Source organism: Neopelma chrysocephalum, unplaced genomic scaffold, assembly GCF_003984885.1.
Source record: "Neopelma chrysocephalum unplaced genomic scaffold, ASM398488v2 Primary Assembly neopelma1_24, whole genome shotgun sequence".
In the NCBI taxonomy this organism is placed as follows: domain Eukaryota; kingdom Metazoa; phylum Chordata; class Aves; order Passeriformes; family Pipridae; genus Neopelma; species Neopelma chrysocephalum.
The window spans coordinates 18,930,034-18,952,993 of NW_020897693.1; the positions used below are offsets into that span (position 1 = coordinate 18,930,034).

The 22,960-nt window shown below is 43.7% G+C and overlaps 1 protein-coding gene across 3 annotated transcripts in view; it reads left to right on the forward strand.

Moving 5' to 3' along the window:
* Positions 1–21,346, forward strand: part of TYRO3 (TYRO3 protein tyrosine kinase) — a 42,442-nt gene extending 21,096 nt beyond the window's left edge. For all 3 annotated transcript variants that reach the window (XM_027706633.1, XM_027706637.1, XM_027706643.1), the window contains 11 exons: positions 1,075–1,219; positions 5,379–5,508; positions 6,321–6,421; positions 7,475–7,570; positions 9,925–10,005; positions 11,642–11,734; positions 12,465–12,586; positions 12,883–12,992; positions 14,358–14,517; positions 15,886–16,022; positions 18,890–21,346. In XM_027706633.1, coding sequence (XP_027562434.1) covers positions 1,075–1,219; positions 5,379–5,508; positions 6,321–6,421; positions 7,475–7,570; positions 9,925–10,005; positions 11,642–11,734; positions 12,465–12,586; positions 12,883–12,992; positions 14,358–14,517; positions 15,886–16,022; positions 18,890–19,265 — 1,551 coding nt within the window. In that variant the 3' untranslated portion in view covers positions 19,266–21,346. The remainder of the gene's footprint in view (positions 1–1,074; positions 1,220–5,378; positions 5,509–6,320; positions 6,422–7,474; positions 7,571–9,924; positions 10,006–11,641; positions 11,735–12,464; positions 12,587–12,882; positions 12,993–14,357; positions 14,518–15,885; positions 16,023–18,889) is intronic.
* The last annotated feature ends 1,614 nt before the right edge of the window (positions 21,347–22,960 follow it).

Sequence of the window (22,960 nt, forward strand, 5' to 3'; positions counted from 1 at the left end):
CAGACAGACCAGTTCTCCGTCATTCCTTGTACAGGAAGGACGACAGAGAGAGAATCCACTTTGCCCTTTTCTAATACTGTCCCAAAGGCAGCTGAGACAGTGCAGGATCTGGCCTTTCTCTCTCCTGTGACTAGGCCTTGGCTTTCCAAGTCATAGCAGCAAAGATGTATTTAACAAGTGAATGAGCTATACTGTAAATCACAGAAAGAAGGTTATGGATTCTTCTGTTTAATTTACAAAACATAGGGAGTTGAAAGGACCCTGGCAGGGTAGAAGGCCTTTCATTTGTTCTTTGGCATTGACCTTTCCCAGGTATCTATCAGCCTTTGAAGTTCACAGCATTTTTTATGGTTTCTAGCTTCCCAATAGGTATTTACCCAGTGCTTAATAATGATGAACAAGTCTGTAATGATAAACAGCTAGAGGGAAAAGAGACTTATTTCCTTTTTTGCATGACCCATTTCATACTAGGTCAGCGTCATTGAGTGACAGTATTTTGAGTTCCCATTGAATTTACATTTTGTCAGTGGTGGCAGCCAAGTCTTCATGGGTTTACTACAGAGAGTGTGCATGAAGAGGATCCACAAAACTACTGAAAATATGTTGGCCTTGCAATACTAAGTGAAAATTGGCCATGAAATTCAGAAGCCATTTGGGATTTGGTCAACAAGTTAGAACAGACAGATGGACTCCTCTCTTAGATTAAAACTGTCAGATGCTTTATATGTGTTAGCACATCTTTGTGTTTAAAGCACAAGAAGGAGGTATATCTTTTAACAGCAGAAAATACCACATTTCTATAGCAACTTGCATGGAAGGACCTCAAAGGAAGAAATCATTAAACCTCATACCTTCCTTATGCCTTGGGAAACAATTAGCTATTTTTGGGAAGAGAATCCCAAGATGATAGCCCAAATTAGTGGCCAAACTGAGGTAAGGACCCACAGTCACAACTTCTAACCCTTCTTATAGCACCAAAGAAGTACATGGTGATGTTTTGGTTTAGTTTTAAAGGTGAAGTTTTACACTGGATTCCTTTTAAGACAGTTTACGGTTTGTTGTCTTTGCACTCAGGGGGAGATGATCGTGCAGGATACAAAAGCTAATCTCACAACATGGAATCCTCTCAAGGACCTGATTATCAGGGTGTGTGTGCTGAACTCTGCAGGATGTGGGCCCTGGAGTGACCTCTTCCTGCTTGAAGCCCAAGAGGTCATGGGTGAGTGTTCACTACCTTTCCTTCACTTTGAAGAAAAAGTCGAAAGTGCTGGGACTGCTGTTTTCTCTTACCCTTTTTCTTTCAGTGCTTACCACTGACTGAAACACGTGGCTTTATACAACAGCACACTTCATCAAGCAGATTAGAAATTCAATAATCTTTAAAGAGCTGGTGTAAACAAAACAGCTTCTGGCCACTACTGTGTCTTCTTTAACAGGGTTTTGCTGTGCTTAATGCAGAGCAGGAGAAGGGTAGACACAACAGAAAAGGTGCAAATGAAGGTTTGAAATCCTTAATTTAGGCTTAAGCCACACAAGAGTAAATGTGACAGAAAACTCCTCTAAAATAGGTTCTCCTCTTTGATTTAATTTGAAGCCTTTCCTGACTAGTTTCAGTGGAGCCTGATTCAAATCATGGCCACATGGGGGTTTGTAATGGTTTTACTGAGTATGTTTATATTAAACCAGTTTAGCTGTCTCCATGGATTAGCTGAGCTACTGGTAGAAGAGGAAGATGATGGTACAGACACTGTATCATGCTATCTGAACTATGTGGAAGGATTTGTTGGGAGCAAAGAACATGCATGTGTGGAGTGCATTCCCAGTGATGAAGGGCAGTTAGGCTCACCTGTGGTGATTTGCTTGCTGCTTGTATTTCACAGTGAATGGGCAATGGGAGTCAGGCTGTGAAGAGGGGTAGGATGTTTTATGAGGAAATGGATAGAAGGGGAAGAATGCTGTTGCTTAGAAGGAAACTGTAAAACAACAAAGAGGAAGATGTTCCAAATAAAGATATAGATTGGTGATAAGAAGTCTCTGAGGTGAGATCATACCAAAATCCCAGTCTCTGATGATGGTCCACCTCTTGCTGCTTTCTTCCCACTCCACAAATCTTTGAGGAACCACACGGACATTGATCTCTCCTGATCCCTCCTTACTTACGGATGGCAGAGGGACTTAGAGTGGGGTTCCCAGGCAAGCAGGAGGTGGGGGATAGAGGCAGAGTAACTAATAGAGAATTGTAGCCTTACTTGCAGTAGCACATCTAATGATGGTTTTAACGCGCACGTTACTCGGGTCCTTTGTCAGCTCAGTTCCTGTGATGAAGTCAGCACTGATGGTTGTGTGTGAGCACACAGTCACTTTGGGATCAAAGCCCTCAAATTATTTAAAGCAGAATGAAGGGGTGTGGAGGTCCAGAGCTGACCCTATGAAGGTTGGTCACTGACTCCATCAATTTTTTTCCTCCTGCTTTGTGATCAGGTTTTTTCTGTGGCACCCAAACACGGAGTAAAGTATCTGAAAGGACTAGGAGTTCCCTTTGGAAAATGGCCATCACTGGCAAGAAGCCCCAGGGAATGTAAAGGGTTTGCATTTTACAGGGAGCTGGAGTGGGACAATCCTGAAAGCACTATATATTGTTGTTTGGTTGTTTTTATTTACAAACCACTTCAAAAAAAAGTAGCATCAGGAGTGGTGCTTGTTTTGGTCAAATGCTTTCTGAAACCATATGTATTTCTTCACAAGCATAACAGGCTGGAAGTAAAGGTTCACTGTGGAAACACTGACAGGCCTTAAACAGCAGAGCTGCAGAAAGACTGCAGTTTTGTTTCAGGCCCGGTAGAAAATATAAGTCGCTTCCTTTCCTAAAATAGAAAACTGGCACTGCTTCCTTTCTGTGAGAAATGCCAGGGGTGGTTTCTGACCAGCTCCCAGTGCGGCAATAAGGATGACTAAGCTTGTATAAACTTTAAGTCGAATTTGTCATCACAGCAAAGCTAGTGGGAGCTCCACCCTGCTTATGCAGATATCTTGTGTGCTATTAACAAAGATTGTTTTAATATTTTCAGAAATATTCTCAATAGAAACCTCTCTCTTTCATTGCAAAGCGAGAAACAGAATGGTCTAATAGCTTTTCCCTATCTGTAATCTTCACGACTGTAGGCAGACTCTTGGATTATGTTCTTCGCACACCTTTGAGATATAAACTTGCTATGAAATAAAAGGGCTCTCATCATCAAAGGGCTCCTAAGTACTCTTTTAAACTCGTCTAATAATACTTCTCTCTGCCTTGTGCAGTCTTAAGGCATATGCTGGTTAAAAAAGGGGGATATAGGAGATTGGAGAGAGACAGAGTTGAGAGAAGAGAGGCAGCTCAGTCTTTGCTTGGGCTGCAGCCATTCTCTCGAGCTCAGTGACATGAGTGGGAAGCAATGATTTGTGGGGTGGAGGAGGAGAAGCAGTGAATTTCAGCATTCATTTCTATTTCTGACACATTTGCTATAAAATGTGGGAGGGGCTCCTGATTCCCAGCAGTTTAGAAACAGGGAAAATAATTTTGTTTTGTTTTGTTTTCATCTACAGTCCTTTTGGAGGGACTCCCCGGAAGTTGACCTAAATCCCCACTCTCTCACCAGGCCAGCTAACAGAGACTAGAAAAATAAGCCGAGAGAGATTTGTCTCACCATAGGGAGAAGGAAACCTTACTGTTAACTATCAGAGAGGACCTTTCACATGAGTGTTGTTAGTTGTTTCTACCCTGATTGTTTAGCAGACACAGCCCAAGTGATTGGCTTGGGAATTGTGGGGAGGGTTCGAGTTACCTTTATTGTATTTGAGAAATACAGCTTCTGTTTCTGATCTCTCCCTCCTCATAAGCAGCCTTGAAGGCTGGGTCAAAAGTTGCAGCAAGAGGTAGTATCATAAAACCCAGAGCCTGTAAAGCCTTCTGGGTGGGAAAAGTATATGTGAGTCACTGAAGGAGGTAAGATGCTGGAAAATAAGTACTAAAGATCTGATAATTTGCTTCAAGTGGAGAAGTACTAGTCTGCTTTCTCAATGTTTCATTAAGCTCTACCTGTTTTTTAGACTAATATTACTTCTTTAAAAATTTGGATAAGGTTCATCAATGTAGCTGGTAATCAAGCCTTAGAAGCCTCTTGCCTGCCGGGACTCTACCAGTAAGCGTCTGACTCCTTTTTGTATACATCTGAGCAGAGATTCGTCCAAATCCCATCCCATTAACCTAACATCTCTTTTAGGGGTAGGTTATACTGTCATGACTTATAATAGGATTACTTATATCATCAAAGATGATTCTTCCCTACCTTCTGCTAAAGCACAGTCAACTGCTGATGGTGAGCAAGTGAGCTTGAAGATGAAAGAGGTGGTCAGGGACCTGTTACCTTTTCTTGTTTGCTCTTAAATAATTTGGAGATATGAGAGCTATCCTAGATTTTAATAAACCCATTCAAATTCACATTTGAGCTTTAGTAATTGTATTTGGAGAAGAAATCTCTCAGGGAATTGGATTAATTTATCATTTTTTTGCCAGGCATAGATCATGTTCTTTTTATTCATAATTACATTGCTTACCTTGCTTGCCTGGAGCTTACTCAGATTGACAGCATCTCCATTTCTTCTGTAGACAGTTTGTAGTCAAAAGTATACATATTCTGAGAGCAAATATTAGTTCAGAATTGGAACCTGTAGGCTCACTAACTTATTTCTTGACTCACAGGGCACTTTTTAAAGTTCACCTTTTCTTTGGAGAGAGACATGGAGAAGTTGCACCCAACCAAACAACATTGTGAAGTTATAGCTAATACGAAATCCCTCAGGGTGCTTGTCTTTGTGGGAGGAGTTTGAGGAGAAGTGTAAATATTTCTACTGAGATTGCCATGAGGGAATTGTCTTTAACTGTTGTCTTTCAAAATGTTATCTGGTTGACATTCAGGGAGTACTGTGTAGCTTGGTCAAGGTTCTGATGACTGCCTCAAGCAGGACGAGGTGAAACCTGCTCAGAGAATGCTCATATTAAGCAACCTTTTTGTCCTGAAACTCCAGTTTAAAGCGCAGCAGATCATGAGCTTATGTAAAGTATTATAATCTGGTGCAGAGCCTTTTACTTTGTCAAGGCTAAAGACTAAGAATAGTTTCTGATAACTAGGTGCATCTGCTCTGCCTTTGCTGTGTGAAACAGCTAGTTTTCGTGATGATTGACTGAGCAGCTGTTTATGCCAAATTCCAGTATACAAGGATCCAGTGTAAACACCAGGTCCAGCAGCATGGCTTTTCCATTAAAAAGCAAAGAGAAGAAATTGGTCTGTTTATCATTGACAGTCTTCTATTTCCTGACTGGTGGTTTCTCTATCATTTAGGTGGCCAGAGACAACCTCCTTATGGGACGTCCTGGGTTCCTGTGGCATTAGGCATTCTCACAGCTCTGGTCACGGCTGTTGCCCTGGCTCTTATTCTTCTTCGGAAAAGAAGAAAGGAAACTCGGTTTGGGTAAGGGAGGCTCTCCTTGTGCTGGTTAGAGAGATCTCTGCTTTCTCTTCTAGTGTGGTTTCCGACTCAATTATTTTTCAAAAAGCATTGTTGATGGAGTACTTTTGACACTTTCTTTGGATAACTGTATTGGTTGGGTTTTGGGGGGGGGGTTTGGCTGTTGTTGGTTTTTTTCAACAATTTTGGGAATGCCTACCTTTTCTTCAAAATAAGAACATCAAAAAACAGTAGAAAAAATGTTATGTTAATAGCTAGGCTTTATTAGACTATAGAAATGTAAACTAGATCGAGATAATTCTTAGCACTGCTACTTAAGAGATTCAAAGAGAAAAGACTCACTAATGAAACATTCTTATGGGCTGAGCTCTTTATCCCATGCTAATTTTCAGTCTAGCAGCTGATTGTAACTTCCTGACTGCCCAGAACCCTCTGGATCCCCAGTAAAGTTTCCTTTCCGTCGCCTCTGACAGTTGGCTGCTTGGCTGTGGATTGCTCCTGGCTGCAAGCAGGGTTCCCATTCTTTTCAGTCTCTCAGACCTCCCTCTCACAGCAGCATCTCTGTTTATATGACTCTTGCAACCTGCCCCAACCTGCAGCTTCTCCCAGCACTGGGAAGGAGTGATTCCCGTGTTTTGGAAGGCTCTCACCCCCTCTAGGTGCATTAGCAAGGCAGCGTAAACCCATTGTTCCTCTTCTCCAGCTACACCCTCTTTAACAAAACAGTCTGCAAATCATCCATACTGTCCAGCATACCCTTTTAGAAGTGAATGACCCATGTAATCATGGCCCTATGTATTTTTTCTGCCTTCTAGCCATGCCTTTGGCAGTGTGGTTGGCAGAGGGGATCCAGCAGTCCATTTCAGAGCTGCCAGGTCTTTCAACAGGGAGGGCCCAGAGCTCATTGAAGCAACACGTAAGTAAAATGACCTGAGTGATTCTGCCTGGGAAGATGTGTTCATGCGTGTACTATACTCTCTCTGTTTTTACTGAAACTGATGGTTTGTGATCAAAAACATGGGAATAATTTACAAGGAGGCTTAGTCCTTGTGAATTGCAGAGATGAAAGGCCAGAATTGCTGTTGCCGTACCAATTACATAGCACTTGCTAATTACAGCTACAGTCATTGTGTATATTAGTGCAAGGCATGAATTCGCCACTCCTCTGCCCCAGTTTCACATTACAGGGACTTCTTCGACTGGAATATTATACAATGGTGAGATAAATACAGCTCAAGAATACTAGCAGCATGCTTTAAACTCAGTATGCTGAGCTGTGCTACAAGCACGAAGCAATTAATCAGTCTTGGAAAGCCAGGAATTAGTAACTTATCAAACAGGAGACTGAGTAACAGGAATGGCCAGAGTTAAGATGATCCATTTCTGTCTCCTGTTTCATGAAGGGCATGGTTCTCTGTAGCAGTGCTGCATAGCTGGGTTAGGATGAGTCTTTAACTTTGCTGCCCTGGATTTAAAGGTCTCTCCATTAAATCTAGTGACTATAATTTTTTTTACATTACATTACCTTCTCAACCAGGTGCTGTGAGACTTACATTGTACTTGAAATAGTCTGAGAGCCAGTCATTGAAAAGTGGTGCAGCTCCATCAACTTAAATTAAGCTGTATGAACCAGTGTCTGTCAGTGGCCCTTCTGATTGGATTTTATCTTCTCAGTGTTATTTACATTAGTTCTGTATTCCTGTTGCTCTTGGTGTGTTTGAGGGTGGTGTTATCACACCCTCTCCCTTTAAGTAATGTTGGTACATTTTCTTGTGGTTGAAAGTTACTGGCCTCTTGTCTGTGGTGAGGCTAGAGGACATGTTAGGGAACAGGTTTTTTCAGGTTTCCTGTTTACAGTATGGGAATCAGATTGGAGATGGAGATTAGAGCAGGTGATACTTGATGTTGTGACAGAATATATAGGTATCCTTATTAATTCTTCATTTTTATGTTCTGGTTTCTTTTCCAGTGGAGAGTGTAGGGATAAGTGATGAGCTGAAGACAAAACTCAAAGATGTCTTAATCCAGGAACAGCAGTTCACCTTGGGAAGAATGTTGGGCAAGGGTAAGAACCAAAACCGAACAAGGCTTTACACTGAAAATCCCGCTTGTGTTACCTTTACTGTTGAGTAAGGAGAAGCAATCATAAGCAGCCTGTTTTCTCTCCTCCTTGTGGCAATTTTCTCTCCTCCTTAAATGGCAGTTAAAATGGAGCTACCCCTTCCACCGGGATAAAACATTTCAGAGGTTTAGTGTAACTAAGAGGATATTGGCTAAGCCATTCCTATAATATGGCTCGACACAGTCATGAACTGCAGTCTGTGCTCAGCTTTCCGAAGTACTGTTGATTCACTGGTGTGTGAATTTCTTTCAGAGATTTAAACAAAAGAATATTCAGTTAAACTTCTGCTCTTTCTAATAACAAAATGGTGCTATAGAATTCCTTCCATTTACATAAACATGCATGAAGTATTAAACGGGCTGAGACAATACAGAGACAGAGACAATATACCTCAAACATTCCAACCACTCAAAAAAAGTTGATTCAGTTTCAGGTATTCTCAGTGTCTGGGGCGGTTTGCCTCCAGATTTTAATTTGGGCTCTTAGGGAGGCACATTTGGAACAGGTACTGAATTTTGCTGACATTTGTCCTCATTAGTTCAAGTCCTTAGGAGTGCTTCTGATTGTGAATCTCCCTCTGCATCTCGTACACAGGTGCTGCTAATATTTCTCGGAGGTCTTCAGATGAGAAGGGATTGTCAGAGCAAAAGTAGGATGCTTCTCACTTAACTTACCTGAGAGATTGGCCCAGAAACTCTTATGTGGAAAGATGGGTTTGAATTTAGATTTCCCAAATGGCAGACCAGTGTGCTAACTGTTGAATCATCCTTCCTTACTTCTCAGTCTGAAGGCAGTCTTTAGAAACAAATGAAAACTTGTAAGGATAAAGCCAGTCACTATGAGGAACATGTCAGGGTCATAAACAAAAGGAAGCTGAAGTGTTTTGCTTCCTTTTTCTTTATAAGACTAATTTTATTGCAGTTTTCTTTGACCCTTTCCCACTGGGAGAATGCTTCCACTCCATCCCTCTTAGAACAAATGCATTTCTTTTAGAGCAGGAAGATGACCTTCCTGCAGAAGTGGTCTCAGAGGGTTTAACAATGCTAAGTAATTAAACAGCTGTGTCATCTCTTTGTGAGTATCAGCTGTTGGCCAGTTTCTGGGATCCTGCTTCAACCCTTCTGGGCTGTCTCCATGGCAGGTAACAAACTGAAATCAGCTGCAGTGGGGCCCCAGGGCATGGTCTTGCTGGGAGAATGCCAGCTGGCAGGATCTGATCTGTGTTGTCAGTCCCACTGCTGCAACCCCACACTCAGCACACAGATTGTAAGATGGCATGTCTGCATTACCGTGGGCTCTGCTGACTCTACAGCTGAGCAACAGCTCCATAGTATGGAAGCAGCACAAAATGCCTTTGCTCCTTCCCATTTTCCTCTTTTGTGGTCAGATCCACTGCTTGTGGTTATTGTGTAGTGAGCATGTACCGTACGGTAGTGAAGGACACCAGTGAAAAGCTAGTGGAAAGATATTGTTTCCAGGGTGGGTGTCCTGAGTGCCATATTTTGCTTCCTTCTTTTCGGTACCAAAGTTCCTCATACTAATGCATTTTGGGTGCAGTAGGCAGTTACAAAATTAGGGAGAGCAAATCTATAGCCAGATCTAATGCAAAGAGGCTGTTAGGCTGTGGTATAAAGCCACTTCAGGCCAAAATAATTTGAAGAGGTTTTGGCCTGTTGCATTTCCTCTCATATCCCTTAGAGAATACACCAGAGTAGACACTACCTCCTGTGAATCAGCATGTCACTCACACACAAGTAGGTGCTCTGTGTTTTCTCTGGTCAACTGTGATTCATAGAAGTCATTCCCTGAGTTTTGAGAGATAAGGCTGACTATGTTTCAAATCATTTAGTCTGGCACCATCACTCAGCTCTGATGGCTGTTAATACGGAGAGCCTCCGCCAACCTATCCACTTGCTGCTCAGCTAGTAGCCTCCTCTCTGACCAGAACCTTGCTCAGACTCATCCCTCATGATATGGCTTCCCCAGAAATGTCTGCCTACGATCTCAGCTTAAACTTTGTCTCTGCATCATCTATCTGGCTGGATATTGCTTTTTTCCCCTGTTGTTTTCCTTTGCCTTCTGGACTGCCAGCACAGTGATCTTTGTCTTCTGGTAGTGCTACCTCTTCTAGGCACACATATGCTGAAAGTTGGTGTCTGGAACTGCAGAATGAAAAATGAAGCATTTCTTATGGTTATTCAGCTTCTTTCCCAGTGACCCCTGAAGGGAACCTGCTGTGAATCATACTTTCTTCACAAAAAGCTATTCCCTTACTGCCTGCTCTGGTCATTTCACAGGGGAGTTTGGGTCAGTTCGAGAGGCACTACTGAAGCTAGATGATGGCTCTTTCCAGAAAGTTGCAGTGAAGATGCTGAAAGGTAAGTGGGAGCAGGGCTACCTGAATTACTTAAGAAAACTTGGAAGGATTAAATGTTGTCTGTCCTGCTCTCAGCAAACATGCCTTGATGCTCTTTACTCCTCTCTGAGCTTCCAACTCAGCCACCCATATCCCTTTCATGTCAGTCTTTTTGTAGTGGAAGCTTTTCAGGGAAAGACCTATGCCACCCTAGTTGCTTCTACAGCATCTAGCACATGGTGAGTGCAATCAAAACCACTGTATCATGTGGCACAGACAGCTCAAACAGGTCTGCTTTGCCCTAATAATTCAGCAGTGAAAGACAGTATTCCTCCAAGCACATATCCTGGAATAAACAGAAGAGTGTTTGGGCTGAATGCATTGACAAGCTAACTCAGTCAGGCACATTTGACTAAGTGGTCTCACTCCCTTCTGATTTGTCATTTGATGAGTATACATAACAAGGGCAAAACATTCATCAGACACAAGTCTGTAACAAGAAAAGCAATTAAGAGATAGGTATAAATCAAAGCAAGTATGTACATATATGTGTTTTTATATAGGTTAACCGATGTTATTTCATCCCTGTTGCCTGTAAGGCAAAAATTAACTGAGACTGACTGAAAGCAGAGTCATACTCACTTCTGGAGCTCAGTTTGCTGTCACAGAATACCAGCTTGTACTAAATATACTAGTATCACACTAGTGTAAATTGTATCAACTTAATCCAGCTTCAGCAATAATTCTAATCAGTTTGCAAGCTTTTGTGTAGTCAGACTGTCTACCTTCAGGCATCTAACTTAGGAACAATCTGTCAACCTCCAGAGGCACCTTCCTTTCTCCATTGACTGTAAAAAGGGAATATGCTTTTGTCTTCTGAATCATATTGAAATTACTTGCCTAAAGCAGATAATATGAATACTCCCCTACAGGTCTGAGTCTGATCTTGCAGCAGGACTGGAGGGCTCCTGCTAAAATGCAGCAACAGAAGTGGGGGAAGTAGTTGACTGGGCTAATTCTTCATTATATTGATCTATTTCCATAAATCTGGAGTAATAGCAATGAGAAATAATTTACTCCAAGTTTATGCTGATGTATGTCACTGCTGAATTTGGTCCACGCTCTCCAGTAGTGTGGTTATTGAAGAAATCTTATCTCTAGCACCTTAGAAGACTCAATTATGCTAAGAGACAGAGAACCACTGATCTTTCATGCCATCCTTATCAGAGATGAATTGGGGTCTGCTGTGTCAGCCAGGGGCTCCAGGCCATCTCCTCAGTTTCAACGTTTTCTTTCATTTGTGTGATGTCTCCTCTCTGTGACATTGTAGTTTAGGTTCTTTTACCTAATTTATTCTTACATCTTTAACCCCCACATGCTTTGCACAGCTTCCAAGGAAAGTTCTTACTGAGAAAAGAGCTGCTAATCAGCAGGTCTTTACTCTGCCAAGACCAATTTACCATATGTCCCTGATGTGTGCTTACTGCTGCCCATCCCAGGCAAGAGTGTCCAGCTCTGCTTTGTTGTGAAATGGCTTATCTAGCTATAGGTCTGAGAGGATGTGCTGTGCCACAAAGAACAAACTTCTGATAATCATTATTTGTAAAGTCCCTTGGAGCCACCCACAAAGGAAGAAAACTTACAGTCACTTTTTCCAGCGGACATCTTTACGTCGACTGACATTGAGGAGTTCCTGCGAGAGGCTGCGTGTATGAAGGAATTTGACCACCCACACGTCACTAAACTGATTGGTAAGCCAGCATTGCTGCTTGTGCCACAGAGCACCTCCTGTTCCTGCACAATCTCACACAGTCTCACTCCCCACTGCTGTCCAACAGCAGTGCTAGTGCAGCCACCTCTGTGCTGCCTGGAGTCCTGCATAGATCAGCACTGCTCCTTCACTGGGCCCAGTGTGTGTAAGTGCTCTCAACGCTTGCTCTCATACACCAGTAATAAGCATCTCTTATTCAAGCCATTTCTTTGGTTCTTGCGAACTACATCAGGGAGACTTTGGATGGCCAAGATATGTCTACACTGCCATGAAATGTGGACAGATGCGTTGGTACACTATAAATAAAAGGAGGGAAGATTGTGCCTTTCCAAAGTACCAAGTACGAAGTAAGATATCTGTGGGTCAGCACTGTGGAACACAGGCAATTTCCAGAATGTGTAGATTGTACTGCAAAGCCTGGGGTTTGGGGCTGTCTGGTCTGGAGTGATCCTAGAAACATTTATAGCAGGTCCTGCAAAAAGATCTGAGAGGCGCTAGGCACTTAGTACTGCCTCTAAAACAAATAGGCTTAGAGATATCTTAACACCTCCTGGCATGAAGTCATGGAAAGGGGCCTTGAGCATGGAATCTACCTGCCAAAACTGCACATTTTCCTCTAGATTTCTAAGAGGAAGGCACAGCAACCTTTAAGATTCCACTTGGGAGTGACCTGTTTGCTAACACTCCTTTGCTGTGTGTGTCCTCATCAGGAGTCAGTCTACGGAGCCGTCCCAAAGGCCGTCTCCCAATTCCCATGGTGATCCTGCCCTTCATGAAGCATGGAGACCTCCATGCTTTCCTGCTGATGTCACGGATTGGGGAAAACCCTTTTGTAAGTTTGTCTTACAGTAGAATTCCTTCTGGAAGGGTATGGATTTTCAGAGAATGTACTCGGAGCAGTTCAGGGTTGGCCTCCCAAAGGCACTGACAGATGACTGGATTTTAATACTGGTTGTGAGATGTGATATTGAAGTGTTTAATTCCATGCATGTTGAGGACCAGCTCCTCCATTCCATCCCCCTCCCAATATCCCCCATCTCTGCTCCTTAAGCTGGCAGCAAATGTTGCAGTTTTGCCATATGTGTTGAAAGCTTACAGGAACAGAACTTAAACTGTTATTTCTTACAGAACTTGCCTGTTCAGACACTCCTCAAGTTCATGATTGACATTGCCAGTGGGATGGAGTACTTGAGCTCAAAAAATTTCATACACAGGGACCTCGCAGCTCGGAACTGCATGTAAGTGACCCCTGAGTTTTTAGAGAAAAAGAAAGACCAGAGCGGGTGAGGGAGGGAAGAGAAAACTTATACGTCACAGAAGTGAGGAGGGATTCTGTCTGAGATTGATGATCCTTGCATTTGAGTGACAATAGACATAGGGGAGCCATGACCATGGTAGTGGGGTGTGTGGTGGTGGTGCTAGGGGCAGGGATCAACTCCTGAAGTCCCACTGAGCTTTCAGATAAACCTTTTTTATAAGGAACTTTTCCATCATTGGTCTGCACATATAGTTTCATAGAGTTAATTTACAATATGTGTTTGCAATTAGAAGCTACTCTAGTGGCTGTGTGTCAGCACAGGCTCTTTGTTCCACAATGTAATGTAACCAACAGGAGAGAATGGGTTTGGCTGTATTAGGAGAAAAGAACTTTCATTGTAGCCTGAAGTCTGTATTTCTGGTATCTATTTTGAGGACTTGATTATCACAATTTAAGAACTGTAGTTTCCTTGAAAGCTGGTGGAGAATGCCTTTAAAATGGTGAACACACCGTGTGATCTCACTTCACTGTTCCTGACCCCAAACTAGCTTGACTGCTTTGAAGAGTAGAAAAGTCCTTTTTATTCTTTCCACTCTACTTCTTCCCTAAGAATGGAGTAAGGAACAAGCCATTCTGACAGGCAGAACTCTGCCTCTGAACAAAACCACAACAACTGATAAAATCCACAATGAGACACAGATTTCCAAAGGCATTTGAATGTCCAGATATACAGATAAGAGCCTAATAGTCATAATGAAAAATGATGGGTTAGCCTGCTTTGACATTTATGAGAAAACCCATACTGATTTCCTATTTTTGCAGACTTCCTCCAGAGGAAGCTGAGTGCGTGTTTCAGCACATCTTCTGGGGAAAGCAGTGAGTCCTTTATGAGGCCTGGGAGCATGAAGTCTTTGTGGGCTTCACTTGCATTGCCTACCCATGTGTCTACCCAGGTTTAAGTGGGTGAGAGGGCAATTCAGACCATTCACCAGGCCTTGGTGGTAGCACTGAGCACTGCAGATGTCTTGTAATAATCTTGGAAACTACAGAAAGTATCTAAGTTTGCTTTGTGTAACAGAGTAGACCATCTGAGCATGGCTATTTCCTTACTTCATTAGTCCTAATTATTTCCCTGTTAGTCTGAAGGAACTGATTTGAGACCACTAAACTGTTTCACATTGATCATGAAGTAGATGAAATCATTATCCTCTTGGGTAATACTTGGTCAACTACATACCTCAGTTCCCTGAACATTGGTTTTTTGGTTTGTTTTTTTTTCTTTTTTTCTTGCCTGACATAGCCAAAAAATGCTTTCCTTTCCTCAATCATGAAAACTTTCCCATAGGTTGGATGAGAACATGAATGTGAGTGTTGCAGACTTTGGACTTTCTAAAAAAATCTACAGTGGAGACTACTACCGTCAGGGCTGTGCCTCCAAGCTGCCAGTGAAGTGGCTTGCTCTGGAAAGTCTGGCGGATAATCTGTACACAACGCACAGCGATGTGGTGAGTTTTGCTCTGGTGCATTTGGGGACCACTTTTATTCCTACTGAAGTGGAGGAATCTTTCTGTATCCAGTGAATGTGGGAAAAGGCCCTGGTGAAGGGAAAGGGAATTGGCCTTGGGTTTGAGGGATGGTGCTACCTCTGCCTTCAGTGTTGTCAGAACTCAAGACTAAAAATATGTAAGAGTGGCTTATGGCAGAAGACATCAACGCTTTTCCTCTTCTTGTCCTTTTGTCCTTTATTTTTCAGTGCTTATCCCCATGCTCTTCTTCACCTTTCCCGTGCTCCTCTTCCTTTTCTTCTTTCTTTATGCAGTTTCTTCTTTCTTATTCTTTTTGCTTTCTCTTCTCCATGACAGTTTGAAGGTGACATTTGAAGTGCATTTAACCCACACACTTATGTGTAAGTGCAGCAAAGGTTCTCTGTGCTACAGGAGGCATTGGTGGAACTTCATAGATCTGAATACATCAGTGCTTAGACACTCCAAATAACTTTGCCCCTGGGAAGCAAGGCTAAACCCATTCATCTGAAATTGTTGCATATTTTCCCTTTGTTTTTTTTTGTTGTTCCTTTCTTTTTTTTTTCTGATACTATCTCCTCTCTTCCTTGCTGCCTTTTGTCTGTTTTCACACTAGTTTTGTCCTTCAGTCCTGTGGACTTGCCTTTCCAGTTATCCGTGTTACAATGTACCTGGAGAGCGCCTTGTAGTGTGGCTGCTGTGTTGCTCAGTGATTGCTATAACAACTGTAGACAGTGTTTAGCGATTGGTGATCACTAGCTCAGCTGGTCAGGGGTTTGCTTATGAAAATAATAATCTTTAGCACCTAACAAACCTTGCAGTTGAAATGTACAAGTATGAGTGTTGCAGTGCAGAGCAGCAATGACGGTGAACCGTGAGTGGTTTGTGCCTTGCTCTGCTTATTGGCTAAACTGCTTTCACTTGTGCCTGTACATTACTACAAGCTCAAAATCTGGTTCAATGAATTAAGAAACTGATTTGCGAGCCCCAAACCAAAATCTTCTTATAGCACAAAACCAATACTGCATACCTTAAAGAACCATGAGTAGGAGATGCTTGCGGGAGGTCTGCAGGTGGAAGACAGCAGCAGCTCCCAAATCTTCCCCTGCTCCACTGCAGAATGGGGCCAGACAGGGCCTTCAGCCATCTCCTAAGACGATATGTAAGCATCAGCTGCGTCTGATGGGTCATTTCTTTGTCTAGCTAGAGTTTGGATAGTCCTTGCATCACTGCTGTTCACATGACATTACCCCAGACTGGGAGGGTCAGCACAGTCTGAGCATACTGAAACCCCACCCCAGCGAGCAGGGAACTGTCTGTACACTTGTTCTCTGTACTGTTCTCTTTCAGTGGGCATTCGGGGTGACCATGTGGGAGATTGTGACCAGAGGACAAACCCCTTATGCTGGCATTGAGAATGCAGAAATCTACAACTACCTCATCAGTGGGAACAGGCTGAAACAGCCGCCGGAGTGCCTGGAAGATGTGTGAGTACTTCCTCACCCTGGTGACATATGATTTCTTGAGAAGTTTGGCTCGCTGGAAGGAAACAGAGGCAGCTGGCTGGAATGCTGATCTGAATCTATCCACTTTCTAGTACACTAGAGGCATTCACTAGAAAGTCTCTGGGTTAGCTACCAGATATTCTCTGCTGGCAGAGCTCCCAGGATCCTGTGGTAACTACACAAGCAGCTAACTTGGCTCAAGGGTTTGAACAGTGTCAACATTAGCAGCTCTTGGCTTTGTGGAAGCTATATAACTGTTATATAGAAACTACTCCCTGCCTTCTCAGGCCAACATCTGAGCAAAGGGATGAGTTTCATGGCACACCCTGAAGGCTGAACAGAAGGCAATCTAGCAAGACTACGAGGAAACTGGGTTGCAGAGGCAGGGGCCTGCATGTGTCTTTCAAAGATTGGCTCAGTCATCAAAACTGGATCTACTGCTCTCAGAAATAGCAGGTTGAAAGAGAAGAGAGCAGATAGGTGAATCTAAAGTTCTGTAGGTCAGTGTCCCACTGTAAATTACAGGTGGAAACAAAACCAGGACAATCTTGCAGATATATAAATGGTTTCAGACATTTACAGGCTTGCAGGAAGGACTCAGATAGTCCTCAGCCACATGCTACAGCGTGTGCTCCTGCCTTAGTCCTGCAACCAAAGCACCATTCTTGGGCAGCAGGTTATGTGAAATGTTTGCTCAGGAACCCTTGCTCCATGAGTGGTGGCTGGAGCTTCCTGACTCCATGTGTGGGGCTGAGATCCCTCAGGGAGTGTCACCATAACTTATCCCAGGGTAAAAGCTTGCCTTGTCTGGACAACGTAAAATCATTTCACTGAGGGCCCAAGCAAGTCTGTTTTCTCTGTGTTGTGCCCAAAGCAAGACATAACTATGAGCACTGACTTTAGTGGTCTTTTCAGGCAGTTCCTTGTATGTAAAATGGGCAACGTGAAGTCTTCTATTGTTCCTCTTTCCTCTTGCTTTGATGGTGGATTATTTCATGTGGTTTCTTTCTTCTTTTCCTTTTTTTCCACATGGGGAATAATCTGTACTCTTGTTACTAAAGCTGTACACTTTTATCTTCTCAGCAGTTCATTTTAACTGTTACTGAGTTTAAATGAAAACATTGTTCTATCACTGCTTAAATTCATTACGTGTCTACATCTTTACTGCTGTGAGTAGCTTTGATTCCAAGTTGTGGAGCTTGTGGCTATAGGATATTATAGATGCAGAAAGTAGAGAAGATATTCAAAAAACTACTAGGTAGGCATTGGAGTAAAATCCATCAAAAACTACTGAAAAGGTACAACCACCATTTTGCAAGGCCCTTGAGCTACAGGTTGTTGAGATCTGAGAGAATATACCGGAAAGATCTCATTACACGCCCACCTTCAGCTTACGTGCTTTCCCCAAGGATTGCTACTGGACGTGGTCAGAAGTAGGGTACTGGGGAAATGGAGTTTTGGAGCTGATTCAGTACAGCCAGTAGTTTCCTACCTTTCTTTCAAATGAATTTCTGCTGATTGACAGCGAGGGAAAAGAAAGTGTTTAATTTGGTGCCATAGAATAGGAAGTTTCCATTTTATCTGGAGCGTTTAGAATTATTTCTACTGTTTGTGAAAGATTAATCAGGATTAAGGGAACTGAACCATAGAAGCTTTCTGTAAAAGTAGTGTGAGATCAAAAACAGTCTTGTAAATCTGATAGTAAGCAAGGAACAGAAAAAGTAAAATAAACCCCATCATTAAATGCTTTATTTCCCAGTAAAGGCCATATCAGATTTTTTCCATTTACAAGTTTAACTGAGGTTCATTTGTATACAGTGTTTTTCAGTGCCAGCACTGTGCTTTGTTACTGTTCCCTGCAAAACTGGCAACAATAATGCCATAGGAATGCAGCTGTCACTCTTGTGGCTGATGCACAAAGAGGAGGAGGACAATGGCTCTGGCCATGCTCCAGCCAGAGGCCTGGCCGGTGGGAGGCCAGCCAGCACAGACACTGAGCTGGGAAAGCAGCCACAGGGGAGCAGAGCTTCTCTCCCCTTGTCCAAGCACAGGCCGTAGGAGCCAGTGGTGTCTCCTCATGCTCGCCCTTATTCAACCAGAGCTGAGGTGGCTCACAGGAAAAGGGAGAAACAGTGCAGGATGGGGCCTGAGGCACTGAACAAATCTTCTGCATAGGGGCGGTGCCTTTGTAGTGGAAAGGCCATTTTAGCATCCCTCTTCCAGTAGTGAAACTGTTGTCCATTCTTTAACAGTCCTCTAAACAAATCCTATGTGCTTTTTTCCAGTCCTGCTGGCAACCTGTGAGGCAGGAACTGCAGCACACCTCAGTTACTCCAGGAGTGCTGAGTTAACACGGTGTGAATACTCTGGACATAACTTGTGCCTCCCACACTTCAATATTGGTTTTCTTCTTGTGATTTATCTGCTCTTGAACTAGAAAATGAAGGGGTGGTTTCAGATGTGGCAGAAGTTGAGAGGACACTTTTTGTGAATAAATTCAAAAGCTATTACTAGGTGATGTCTCACCATCCTATTTTAGCTCCCTAGAGACAGCAAAACAAGGATTTTACCAAGAAATTCAGCATGCTTTGATAGGACTTTTGGGGGTTTTGATGCTGCCTAAATAACTATTTTGACCAGAGTGCGAATGCCTTTGAAAATGGGAAGGAACAAGAAATAAGATCCGTAATGATTGTCCATGTGCTGTATCGCCTGTGCAAGGCCAAAGCTGATAGGTTTTGGGAAAAGCATCTGTGCTTTTTTAAGCTGCACTGCCCAAAGCCCCTGTTCAGAGGTGCAGGGCATGGCTGCTCTGCTTCTCAGGGCTCTTGTCTTCCTCTGTTTTGCAGCTACGATCTCATGTGTAGATGTTGGCACCCTGAGCCCAAACTACGCCCTAGCTTTGGAGTGCTCCGGTCCCAGCTGGAAATGATTCGCGGGAGGATGTCCACACTCTCTTCCAGTCAAGATCCTCTCTACGTCAACATTGGGAAGGACAAAGAGGCATCTGCAAGTGACCCTGCCCTGCACGCCTCCTTTGGAAATGTGGATGCTGAAGAGACTGTTGCTGGGGCAGCTGCTGCTGTCACAAGTGACTATCGCTACATCATGACCCCCTTGTGCCTTGGAGATGATGCTGAGGGTGAAAGGCATCCAGATGGGCAGGAAGGGGAGGACAAAAGCCTGCTGTATGAGCTAGAGACAGGAGGAGGGAAAAGTTGTTAGCCTGTACATAGCAGTGACATTCTGCTTTCCTGGGACTGGTTTTGTGCAGCACTGTCGCCTGGGGCTCTGATGCTAGATCTGGAATGGCTTTGAACAGAACTGGCCAGAGCTCTTGGGCAGCTTTTGTAGCTGTCACCACCTATGTGGGCTGCAGTGGCAAACAGCTTGGAAGAACCGCAACCCCAACAACCCCTTGGATTTGGGGGAGAGGGGCAGTAGAGCTACAGACTGACCACATCCTGCTGAAAGGAGTTCAGAGCTAAGGTGGCAGTCAGAGTCTGTGCTCTGCTCCTTCTCACTGAATGCTGGAGCAGAACTGAATACACCTTCTGTTCAGTCAGTGCTTGCTCTTGTGTAGATGGTGTCTTCAATCCTGGCTGCATGACTTCGGAACTGGTACCTCTGAAAACACTCGTGGGTATTTACACTGTCATTCAGGACAAGAGGGCAAGATTCCCCTCATGTTCACTCAGCAGTACTGCCTAGACTTGTTGCCTACCTCAGTGGTTCTCAAACTGATCAGCAGATCTGCTTCTACCCAGCACTGAATTTGAGCATCTGGCTTATTTTATGCAGTGACATTTGCCGCTTCCTCGATCCAGGGCTGTTTTAGGAGTTTCAGATGTTTTGGTAAGCAAGGAAATTAGAAAAAAAAAATGAAAATCCAGCATTCCTCTTCATCCCATGTACCTTTTTTATGTCTTTCTTTTTCTTCCGTTTGATGCCAGTTCAGGCCTGACTAGACTTGCAGCTCACGTTAAAATGCAAAGGGAGGGAGAGCAGCTGGCATATGTGAGGACAGAATCCAACTTCAAAGGAGTGGAAAGGAAACAGTGTAGAGAGGACTTAACAGCAGTATGGAGAAACACTGCCAATTAATGGTAAGTGCTGCCCTCCAGGAGAGGAAGGAGACAGCTGAGATACAGAATGGCAGACTTGCTTCAGTTTCAGCAGGAACAGGTTCCAGCATTTGCTTCAAAATCAGATTCGTTTAATCATTCTCTGTATTAGTCCTATGACTTCTTCAAATAACCAAGTACTGTAGCTGCTATAGTGACGGTGTGAAATCAGCTTTGAGAAGATGTGTGAGTTGGGGGAAGGGATGAACTGGGAGATTTCTGAAGAGAGAGGCCTCATGATGAAAAAGCTTGAGAACCACTGGCCTTCCTATTTAGGAGGTTTTCTGGTATGCTGTAAAAGTCACATAAAACATAGACTAGTATCACTGCAGCCTTCCAGACAGGGCAAAATTAATGGTTTTGCTCTTTGGGTTTCGTTTTGTTTGTTTTCCAATCAGCATGTCTGACTCACTGTAACTGCAAATGCTTGTGTGGTTTTTAATAATTTAATATTTTACTGTAAATCAGCCTTTGTTTTGTGCAGTGGTTCCCAGCAAGGAAGTGCAGTTACATCTTGCTCTACTTATCCTAAATATTTGCTAGATCTTAATTTCTTTTATTTTCACTGCGCTGAAAACTCGGCAGTATCACAAGACTTAGGATTCCACATTGCACTTCCTCAGATATGAATACCACAAACATCAGCATTTGCTGAGTTGGCAAAGGTGGGACCAATAAGTGAAAAGAGATTGCACGTTTGGTATCAGAACACTCAATCCTTCGATGCCCAGTATTTGCCTGTTGTAAGTTTGGGATCTAACTACGAAATTCAGGTCCAGTTTCAGCCTTTAGTGAGAACTCTTCCTAGGGAAGGGGAATTTCAGCCTGCTACCTGGGCATGGGTCCTTTCTGTAAAGTTTCCTACTGAACAGAGATGTCCTACAGGTGTCTCTAGAAGTTCAGTAGGGTTTCTCAGTCACAGATACAAACTGCACCATCTTACACCCCAGGCAGTGTAGGGTTTTCTCTTCATTTGGCTGGAATGCTGTAAATGCAGGTAAGAACACCTAACAAAGGGTAACAAACACCTGTGCAGTGCATGTTTGCAGTGAGGGCAGAAAACTAAGCTCCCTGCAACTGCCTGGGAAGCGCAGATGTACATATAGACTCTAACTCTGGGAAGCATGTCTTTAGTTTTTATGCATTTTTTAATAATAAAACATGTACTGTGTTTGAGTCCCAGCCTCTTATGTGTGGCAGAGCTTGTGTGATGCTCACTAACTGTATGGGGCCACAGCAAATGTCAGCCCAGCTGAAAGCCATCTTTTTCCCTTCACCAAGAATGATTGGGCTACCTCTTGGAGGCAGAGGGCATGTTTGGCCTCCCCGGATGACAGTTATTCTGCATTGCTCCAACCTTGAGACTGCGAAGGGCAAAATCTGATGGGCATGGGCCGGTGGTTCCACAAAGAGACAGACTCTGCAGCCACCACTGTGCAGGAACCTGGGGAGAAGCCCATAGTGGGACATGTTGTATCCTACCTGGAAATGCAAAATCTCTGTGTCAGTTCCTCCTTGAAAACTGTTGTGTGCACCCATCCAACTGCTGGCAGTGCTCTCAGCGGAAGAGAGGTTTGGAGGCGGTGGGTAGAATTCAGCTGCTGAGTCAGATGTTCCAAGCACAACATAAAAGAGCCCTGGATTTCCAGCTCACCGAGAAGAAAAGGTGTACCTCATGCTTTTATTCTTCATCAGCAAACAACACGCTGCACGCCCTCTACCTGCAACTCATGCAGAGAGGAAGAGTGATGGTAAATGGTACTAGTGCTCACCCCCCATCTGCAATGCAGGAAAAATGACTTCCAAAGCACTAAGTGGCTGATATTGTTAATATTTTAAGATTCCAGTGCCCAGTGATGTCCCTTGGATTTGTTTCAAATGATGATTTAATCCTTTCACACACAAGCTTGGACAGACCAGGTACAAATGAGGCTGTTGTGGATAGGAGAAGCGACATCAGAAGAAGAGCTAGTGAGAAAAGAGGGAGGGAAGATTTTAAAATGGGGACAGATGGGACAAGCTGTCAAGACAAAAAACAAGGGAGTCAGAAGGCAGAGATGTGCAATTTTATATATGACATCCCAGAACAGAGAAGGCGTTGCCTCAGCTGGGACCAGGCAAGGGTCTGAGGTGGGGACTGGCTGTGTGTTTTGTTAAAGGATGAGATGCTCTGGTCCAGCCCAAGAGCCCTGCAACGTGTTGCTCTTAAATCACAGAGGCTGTACACAGCTGGCCTTGCCCTTCGTCTGCTTGGAGACAGTGCTGTGATCCTGACCCCAGGGAAGCTTCAGCCTAACAGTTCTGATTTAGAAACCAGCCTGGCACAAATTAAACCATGTGTTTCCCCCCCAGCCACCCTTTTTTTCCATCACCCTAGTACAACAGTGCAGTCCCTCTCATCCTCCCAAGCAGCAGCCCTTGTCCTATCCATTGCAGTGAGATGGCCAAGGGACAGTGCTTGTTTATGCTGAAGCAACTTCTCTCCCATACAGGTAAGCCTGACCCCACTCCTCCTCCATCCTCATCTCCCTGAGGATGGGATATGGTCTCCTTTTTAACAGAGGCTTAAGCCACTTGAGGCAGTTACCGACTCAGTTGTGAGGCAGCGTGATCCCACAGTGCTTAGCAAGAGCTCACCAGAAGCTCACAGTACCATCTCTGTTGTGTAGGAGTAGTAAATGCACGAGGAGACATACCCCTGTCAGCTCCAGTGCCAGGGCTGACTGATGGGCCCTAGACTGTGGGCTGTGCTGGCAGCTCAGCCCACAGATATGGGGATACTCCAGCCTGATCCAG